We start from the raw sequence: 9896 nt of genomic DNA, 5'->3' as shown, positions 1-9896 counted from the left end.
GAGTTCTGTTTAAGTCCATTATTTCTTTGTTAATTTTCTGTTTGGAGGATCTGTCCTGTGCTGTCAGTGGGGTGTTGAAATCTCTGCCTATTATGGTGTTGCTGTTTATGAATTTGTTTAGATCAAGTAGAGTTTGCTTTATGAATCTGGGTGCACCTAAGTTGGGTGCATACATATTTAGAATTATTATATCTTCTTGTTGAACTGTACCCTTCACCATTATATACGTGGCCCTCCTTGTCTTTTGTTACTTTTGTTGATTTAAAAACTAAGTTATCTGAAATCAAAACCACTGTGCCAGCCTTCTTTTGGCTTCCATTTACTTGAAATATTGATTTCCACCCCTTTACCTTGATTCTAAATGCATCCTTGCAAGTTAGATGTGTTTCCTGAAGACAGCAGATACTGGGCTTATATTTTTTTTTTTATCCATTCAGTCATCCTATGTCTCTTGAGTGGGGAGTTCAAGCCATTCACATTTATTGAGAGAACTGAGAGGTGGGGCAAATTTCGTTCATCCTATTGGGTTGAACTTTGTTGCTTTGTTTTTTTCTCTTGAGCCATTGTGGTATCTGACCTTTGATATTTAGCTTTTGAGTGGTTTTACATTTGTGAGTGTTTATTGTGCTGATCCATGTGTAACTCTGTTTTGAGGACTTCTTGGAGGGCTGGTCTTGTTTTGGTGAATTCTCTCTATCTTTGGTGAAATCTCTTGGTAAAATCTCTCAATGCTTATCTGAGAATGTCTTTATTTATCCGTCATATACAAAACTTAGTCTTGCAGGGTATGAGATTCTAGGCTGGACATTATTCTGTTTCAGAAGAGTGAGAATTGGTCTCCAGTCTCTTCTTGCTTGTAAGGTTCCAGTTGAGATGCCTGGTGTTATTCAGATGGGCTTTCCTTTGTATATTACTTGTTTCTTTCGCCTTAGGACTCGTAGAAGGGCCTCTTTAATGTATATTTTGGTCAGTCTGATGACTGCATGTTATGGTGTCTTCCTGTTTGCATTGAATCTCCCAGGGGTCCTTTGAGCTTCTTGTACCTGGATATCTAGATTTTCAGCAAGGCCTGGGAAATTTTCCTCTATTATATTTTGAAATAGCTTATCCAACCCTTGCGTGTTTTCTTCTTCCCTTTTGGGTATCCCATAACTCTAATGTTAGGTTTTTTCACATAATCCCACATTTCTTATAGGCTTTGCTCTTTTCTCTTATTTATCTGCTCTATCTCTGTGACCAACTTATTTAATTGGAAAATGTTATCTTCAATCCTTGAGTTTCTTTCTTCTGTTTGATCTACCCTGTAGATCACTGTATTTTGTAGTTCCTTGAATAAATTCTTCATTTCCAGGAGTTCGATTTGATTTTTCTTTAATATTTCAATTTGTTTAGTGAACTTTTCTTCCAAGTTCTGGATTTGTGTGTGTGTGTGTGTCTGTGTGTGTGTGTGTGTGTGTGTGTGTGGTTTCTTTGTGTTGGTTATCCATTTTTTCTTGCGTATCATTGAGTTTTCTTTCAATCCATGTTTCAAATTATTATCTTGTCATTTTAGTTTTCTGAATTTGGTTAATGTCCATTGCTAGAGAGCTGGTGTTCCTCTTTGGGGGCTTTCTTTGTGTTTGATTCTTCATACTTCCAGAGTTCTTTCACTTATTGTCTCCCATCTGGAGCAGTTGTTGCTTCTTGCCTTTAGATTTTTGTTTGGATAATGACATACCCTGTTTAGTCTCTGAGCCAGTAGGTGGTGTTTATCGGTAAGATTCAACCATACCCTGTATGATGAGACATTAGATGCGGTAAAAGTGTGTGCAGAATGCCCACCCTGTCAGTAGGTGGTGCTTTCTGGGAGGAGCAGGCTACAGTGTTGTTTATGAGTCCTGTAATCAGCTCTTGTTCCTCTGAAGAGGCACTCTAGTGCCTCAGGTGGTGGGTGGGTCCTGGGACTTCCAGATGTGTCCTTGTTCTCCCCCTCAGTGACGGCAGGTCTGGGAGTGAGTCTGGGCAGAGCTGGGTTGGGTAAGCCTGCCCTCTGGCACCACAAATGCTGTTAGCAGGGGCAAAGGTCTCTTCTCTGCTTCTGGGCAAAGCTGTCAGCAAGGGGCTGGAATGGCCCTGCTCAGCTGAAAAGTCTGCATGTAGGGGTGAGGCTGGAGCTGTCAGAGACCTGCAGTCTGGAGCAGGCCTCAATCCTCCCAATCTCCCCTATTCCGTGGTTTCTCCTGGGCCTCTGCCTACAGGCAAGACCTCAAGCCAGCGGACCTCCCCTGGCTGTGATGCGGGCCAGGAGGTTCCTTGCCCAGGACCGCAGCCCAGGCACATGGCCTTCCCGTTGGAGGAGGGTTGCCCCTCAAGCACGCTGATCTGCCCCTGAAGACACACACACCTCAGTAGGCTCGTTCACAAATATCCTCTCTGTGCCACGGGGCAGTGTGATCCAGACCTGGGTGTACAGGATCTGGTCTGCAGGTCTGACCGCTGGGAACTGGAGATTAATTCCTGACCATGCGAGAGAGAGGAGTGCTGGTCTCAAGTCACCCACAGAGTGCCCAAACTGGATCGATATCTTTCTACTTTGGGATTTGCCCCATTCTCCTGGAGTCACCAGGCCAGCAGCACCTGGGAGGGCTGGTGGGTAGGGAGCTCAGAGTCTGAGTACCCCTCAGTCTGCTGTAGGGCCCCAAACGGAGAGGTCCCGTTCCTTGGAGATGCCTCCGTGGGATGGCTAAATTGTGTCTCTGGGCATCCACAGGTAGGGAAGGGGGAGGGAAGAATGAAGCAATATGGCGCCTGCTGATTGGCTCAGGTTTGCGCGTGGGGAGGTGCCCTGAGGGAGTTGGGAGCCTGGTGCCCTGTCCTCAAGAGGCTCACTGCTCACTGGCGGCAGCTGTCTCTGGACTGGTGTTGGCAGGTCTCTCCACCCGCTGGGGAGCCCACCAGCAGTCCGAGATGCAAGGGAGGGGAAGTTAACTCCTCCACATACCCTTGTCACTGGTCTCCAAGCCTCTCGGGGGCTTTTCTCCTTCCAGTTCTCCTCTGCAACTTCTTCCCATGGAATCTCTTGTAGTTTCGGGCACCCTTCCTTCCGACTCTCATCCAATCTATGTTTGTCTGCTTGTTTATTTTTTTTTTTTCACTTTCTTTTAAAATCTGTCTTTTTTGCAGAGACCCTCTGGCTGGCGGGCTTTCTCATCCACCATCTTGGATTCTCCCCCCAGACTCTGTACAGTGTCTTTCTAGTCTGGGATTCTCTTAACTTTTCTCATGATTAGACTGGAGAGGGGGAGGAGAGATCGCCTCCAGCCCCGCTTAGCTCTTAGTGGGCTCCTTGACTAGATCTACGAACCAAATTGACACCAGACAGACGAACAAGAGAAAAAGCAAACACAATTTGTTCGTTTTACATGCCCACGAGGATCTTCACAAGAGAGTGAAGTTTGAAGAAGTGGCCAAAGCAAGATGCTTTTATACTTTTTAGACAAAGAATGATAAATTTGGAAAGAAATGTCGAGATATCTGGCTATGGGCATAGATTCTAGGGAGTCACTAGGAGATGTCTGGGGTGGGAGTGGGGTACAGCTAGTGGAGGCGAGATTTACTTCGGGAAGGTTATTTATGCGGGTCCATTGCAACCCAGCTCCCGGTCTCTGGTGATAAGGCTACTTCCTCTCCCTGGCATGGGGGGGGCACCCCTTCCAGAGGAATCTTTACTGCTCACCGCACGCAGGAAGAGACAGCTCAGCTTACCCTTTCTGAGACAATTCTCCAGTGTTTTCAATTCAAAATAACCAGTGTACCAATTCGGCATATTCTGGGGTGGCACATACTTCACTCCTTCACCTGTCATCATGGTTTTCGGGGGAGAATCTCACAGGGTTGAGGCGTCCTCATCGCCTCATGTCAGGGATATGTGATATCAACGCGTGTCATCGATCATGTTAACCTGATCACTTGCTTAGCGTGGTGCTGACCAGGTTTCTCCACTGTCAGGATTATTTTCCCCTTTCTGTGTTCTTTGGAGGCGAGTCACTAAGTCTAGCGCACCCCCGAGGTGGGAGGATTAAACTTCACCTTCCGGTGTGCAGGGGCACACCTACATATATCATTTCAAATTCTTCTGTAAGGAAAGTTTGTTCCTTCCCCCCATTCATTTGTTTATTCAATCACTCGCTTTCATCGGTAGGGACTCATTTCCATTTATTTCATGCTTGGGTCATGACCCAAACCACTCTATTTGGTGCTCGAATTGTTCTAGCTTCGGCCTCAGGAGCTTTTCACACTGGCTGCTGTGCTCTTTGACACACGCCTGTCCCCTTTTGTTTCTCTTTTTCGTTGTCTTTAGCACGCCCTTACTGCCTCGCAGTACAAGATGCTCCGGGCCCATCTCATGTCTTCCCTGTCCCAGGCCTGGGATCAGCCTCATCTTCGAGCAGCCACAACCGGCGTGAAGTCCAGAGCGAATAAAGACGGTCCTTTTGGCAACACGCTCAGTGAGGCCCTGCGGCTCACACGGGAAGAGTATGGACAGCCCGATTATAATAGGAACCAGAGTTCACCAGTTAGGCAAAACCGGTTTTCCGTATTCATGTGGCAGAAGGTTAACTACCAGGCCAAAGCCATCTGCTGAAGACTGCATAGACACCGTAAGACAGAAAGTACCGGAAAGCTTAGCTTCCTCCCCGATGCACGAAGAAACAAAAGAATACAGGCAGGACAACGACAATTTCTAGAAGTTTGCAATAAGCAGACGATGGCAGGAAGGGCCTCTTCAGCTCATCAGAGACATTAGCAGGCTCTCCCGGAAGACTCCCTGGTAGGCCTAGCCTTGGGGTGGACGCTGGGAGGACAAGTTGAGGGGAAGTGATTCCACGACACTGGAAAATACCTTCAAGGCTGTGACCCTCTCCAGGGAGAGCGGCCTCTGGGGACCTGTTCTGGGAAGAGGCCTGAGCCTCTATTTCAACACTCACTGAGCTGAAGTCCAACTTTCAAATTGTTTTAATTGTCTTGCAAAGAGCTGGTCTCCCATGGTTAATTAGCAGGAGTGGGAAACTGCCTACAGGAAGGAGGGAGTGGTGGGGCCTCAGGGGGTCCTCCCAGCAGGAGCGGAGGCTCTTGGCACAGGTTGGTGCCTGCTAACTCAGGCCCTGGAGGGTAAATCACCAGACACAATCCTGATGTCCCCGCGGCCCCCTGGGGACTCTGCCAGCCTGGCACTGTGCCTGCTTCTCAAGGAAGAGGATGCGTGAGGCTGAGCTCCAGCTGTGAACAGTGCATGTCCTGTGCGTGCCTCACGCTGCCTGCAAACCGCGGCAGGGGTGACGCTACCCGAGCCCCGGAGCGCCCTCCTTTCTGCATGTCCCTGCGCCGCCGGCCTGAGAAGGGATGCCGGCAGCCCAGGGAAGACGCAGTGGACGGTGGCCGCCAGCAGCAGGAGGTGTAAAGACCCGAGGCTGATGTGGCATGAACCCGTGCACGACCTCTCACACTGTGGCCAGGCCGACAAAGACAGGGGCCTGTCCGCTTTCTGCACACGCCACGCTGCTGAACTTTTAGGGGCTCCTTTCCCCCTTTCAGGCAGGCTTCTCGGTGTGGCACGTGGTGACTTCTCCCTGGGGTGCACCGGGTTGGGGGGACCATGTGGGTGCAGGTGAGTTTGCCTTTGACTCTGCACCTGCAGTCTGCTCATGGGCTTCCTTCCGTCCCCACTCTCCTCCCCACAGCGAGAGCAGAGGGAGGGAGAGACACTGAGCAGTAAAAGCCAAGTCATGCCTCAGCCCTGCAGCCTCCTTGGGTGCTAGAATTTAGTGAACTCTTTCCACTACTCCAGCTCCCTCGGTTTTGAATTTTACTGCTCTGACGTTTGCTGTCTAGGATCGCTCACTTCCCGGCTTCCCTTAGGCTGTCATCCGTGTTTTCCAAAACATGATGATTTAGGAGGACGACAACTCTACCGAGCACTGGAGACGTTACTTCCAATGTACGCCGTGGGACTTTCTCAGAACGAGCATGTAATGGAATATCAGGAGGGATTCTATGCAGACATGGGGCATGCAAGGGAGAATATGCTGAGACCAAAATGAGCCATACGACCTCAAACGCCAACACGTAGTCCATGTTATGACATCTCAAGCCTTTGTACTGAACCACCTCTAAAATCAGACTGGCAGTTCAGAAGGACACGCCAAGTCTGTCCCATGTAGCCAGGTTGCCATGGCACCCTGATGTCCCCTCCTGGGAGCCCACACACTCCAGGCTGAGAAGCCCTTGCTGGGTGCTCAGCGCACGTCTGTGGGGTGTGATTGCTAAACGAGCTAAGGGAAATGGACAATTATTAGGGTTTCAAAAAAATCAGGGGAGTCTTTCAACAGAGACTGATGAAGGAAGGAGGAAGAGAATCAGGAGAGACAAAGCGTGAAAGATATAAATAAGTGGGTTGATAAGAAATAAAGCTGTAAGTATAGGTTGAGGCCAAATCATGTCAGGCATTGTGTTTGGAAGCAAGAATATTTGGACTTATCTCGAGGTCTTCAATATTCTGTCTGTGGATGGGCTGACAGGTCCCAGTCAGTGTTCCAGGAGGATGGAACTGACCCTGTGGGCAGGATAGAGATGTGCAGGGAGAGGCAGGGGCAGTGAGGTTCACCAGGAGCCTCTTGTGGTTGAAGGTCAGTGTCAGGACCAAGTCAGGAAGGGCCAAGAGTGAGGACAATGAGCACTGATAGCCCCAAGAGCGGAATGAATTGAGAAAGGAGAGGAGGAGAGGGAAGAGGGCCAGCAAGGGGAGGGCCATTGGAGACTGGTCCCTGGAGACTTAAGTGAGTACCCTCTGGACATCAGGAAAGAGAAGGTGGGAATGGGCCTGGTGGGCTCGTAGTCCCCAGTTGTAGAATAGAAGCTTGGACTACAGGACACTTGGCCCTGCAGAGTACAGCAACTCTAGACTTGGAACCAGGAGTCCTGAGTTCAATCAAGTCCTATAATTAGTTCATGTCCCTGTGTCCCTAAGGTGCTATAGTAAGTCTAGACACCTCAGCTGGGAGGGAATCTCTGCTTCCTGCAGCCCACTTAAACTTGAAGGGTACCCCAGGGTTCCTTGAGAAAGTATAGTTGCTATCTGGTGCCTCTTCCTGCCTGTTCCTGGCCGATAATTGTGCTGGCTAACAAAACACCAAAAAGGTAGATTGGGCTGTGGGGTGGGGCAGGCTAAGGGTAGGGTTTGATTGTGAGAAGTTGGAGAGGGACACAAGCCTAGGACACAGGAAGAAATACCTGACTCAGTGATGACCAAAGATTTTAACAGCAGACAAGACGAGTCAGTAATCAACAGTTACTAGGACAGCCCTGGCCAAGGCAGCCTTTCTGTGAGTCTAGAGATGGGATAATTGTAGAATCTCGCGTGTGAGGCTATCGAGAGCAATTGACTCTGAGAGTCTGCTCTGAAGTCCTTTGAAATTCCCAGATCATTGTGGCTGCCACTGTCTTAAGAGGGTTGCCGGACCCATCTGATAAAATAGATTCACATGTGTCTGACCCTCAGTTTTTCTTGTTTGTGAAATGAATGCCTTAGAACCAGACCTTTTTATAAATAACAATTTAATAGTTTTATAATATATGTACAGCCTCATTATCTAAAATCATGATCATGATCATGTATCGCCAATAAGAGGAATAGTTATAGGTGAGTTTTGCAACTATTGCTGTCCCCCCTTCTCTGTTTGTAAAATGAACAAATGTATGATTTCCAAGAGTCCTCTCAGCTCTAAAAATTATAATTCTAGAACCTGAGAATTAGTTTCTTTATGGCTCCCTTCATGTCATGATTCCGGAGGCTGTAGATGAAGGGATTGACCAGTGGTGTCACCACTGTGAAGATGACAGTGGCCACCGTGTCCTGAACTGAGTAGGAGGAGGAAGGGTGCATGTAGACGCCCAGGATAGCCCCGTAGAACAGGGACACCACAGTGAGGTGGGAGCCACACGTGGACAGGGCTTTCCTTATCCCACGGACAGACGGCGACCTCAGGACCGTGGAGAAGATGCAAGCATACGAAACAACGATGCATGTAAATGGTGTCAGAAATACCAGTGCGCTCACAGTGAAGCGCATCATTTCATTGATAAGGGTATCAGAACAAGAGAGCCTCAGAATAGCATCAGGGTCACAGAAGAAGTGGTGCACGGCATTGTCGGAACAAAATGTGAGTCGGACCATGAGAATGGTGTGGAGAAGAGCATGCAGGTGTGTAATGAGCCAGGACACGGCCACCAGAAGGACACAGAGTCTGGGCCTCATGCGCATGGCGTAGTGCAGTGGGCAGCACACGGCTACGTAGCGGTCGTAGGCCATCACGCTCAGGAGGAAGCCGTCCATGTTGCCGAAAGTGAGGAGGAAGTAGATCTGGGTCATACATTCCGCATAAGACATAGACTTGCTTCCCAACACGTGATTCACCAGCATCTTGGGGACGGTGACTGATGGAAAGCAGATGTCAACACAGGAGAGGTTGGCCAAGAAGAAGTACATGGGCGTATGGAGATGACTGTCACAGCTGATGGCCAGCGTGATGAGCATGTTCCCAGCGATGGTGACCAGATACATCCACAGGAAGAAACCGAAGAGAACCTCTTCCTGCTCTGGCTGCCCAGAGAGTCCCAGGAGAAGGAATTCTGTGAATCCAGTCTGGTTGTTTCTGTCCATGTCTGTGGGGGGGAAATGTGGTTAGAAGAAAGATTTAATTTACTGGGCTCCGACTATTGTTTAGAGATTGCAAATTTTAATGACACCACATCGTGGGTTTATTAATATCATTTCAAATATAAAATCAAATAAGATTGGTAATGTCATCATCTGAGCAAAATTTTATGTTATACGTTTTGTTTTGTTTGGGAATTAATTCACATTAGGTAATTCCATGGAGTTAGTATTATGGACATCAACAGCTGGTTAATTTTAATGTTTAATTATGTTTGCTTACATATAGCTTTACTTCACTAACATTTACTAAACAGCTAGTTTGTACGAAGTACTTTCACATACATTCTTTCTTTTGACCCTATGAATGATGAGTAAGAATCAGAGACTCAGAGACTTTAGGTGACAGTCCCCAACAGACATTTAGCAGTCCTAAAAGAGAAAAAAAACATTTCTTTAAATTCCTCCCTGGTTTCCCTTCCAGATTTTGATTAACTACCATTTGTTGATTAACCCAGTGCCAGGCACTGTGCTCTTGCTTGGTGTGCATTTTCCCATTTTATCCATATTAGAATCTGCCAGGTAGATATAACGAGCTTCATTTAGAAGAAGGAAAAGGTAAAAGCAAGGACATTTAGAAATTTGATCAAGGTCATAAATGCTTTTACCTTGATAAAGTGCTATTTTATACAACGCCCTCAAATTCACTCCAGGCCTCTTACATTTTCCCAGGACGTTGCTGCTTGTAGGCTTTGAGGGGTCTCCCTGATGGTCCGTCCTCAACAACCTAGGAACTGCACAGCATCAAGACGTCCTTGTTGGCTTGTTGAGCGAAGCTTGCTGGTGAGGTTTCTATGTGCACGAATCTGCCAAGAGAATTCTGTTCCCCTTATGCTAGCCACAATAAGAGAATCAGTTCGGTTTAGGACTCAGTATTATTTTTAGAATGAAAGGGAGAGATTTATAGAGAGCAAAATCATGGGGTATATCTAAACCATGATCCCAGCATTTAGAAATTAATACTGTTGCAAAACACTGGGGCTTCAATAATCCTTAAAGAAGTCACAGTGTTTAAAGGGGCGTTGGTTAAGAAAAAAAAATAATTCACAGTGTTTGGATAATAAACAAGAGAGGAGATAGAATTTCTGGAGAGGGTAAAGCCCCAGTCCTCTCCACTTGCTCTGGCAGTATAGGCAGTATAGAC

General features: G+C 47.5%; 1 protein-coding gene across 1 annotated transcript; it reads right to left on the bottom strand.

Moving 5' to 3' along the window:
- Positions 1 to 7712: 7712 nt before the first annotated feature.
- Positions 7713 to 8698, bottom strand: LOC105868564 (olfactory receptor 1f45-like). Its single transcript, XM_012759567.3, has one exon. The coding sequence runs from the start codon at positions 8696 to 8698 to the stop codon at positions 7775 to 7777; it is 924 nt and encodes a 307-aa protein (XP_012615021.3). The 3' UTR covers positions 7713 to 7774.
- Positions 8699 to 9896: the final 1198 nt, after the last annotated feature.

The sequence above is a fragment of the Microcebus murinus genome, chromosome 28 (genome assembly GCF_040939455.1).
Source record: "Microcebus murinus isolate Inina chromosome 28, M.murinus_Inina_mat1.0, whole genome shotgun sequence".
In the NCBI taxonomy this organism is placed as follows: domain Eukaryota; kingdom Metazoa; phylum Chordata; class Mammalia; order Primates; family Cheirogaleidae; genus Microcebus; species Microcebus murinus.
The sequence above is the reverse complement of the archived record's forward strand: the minus strand, read 5'-3'. Positions and strand labels throughout refer to the sequence as shown.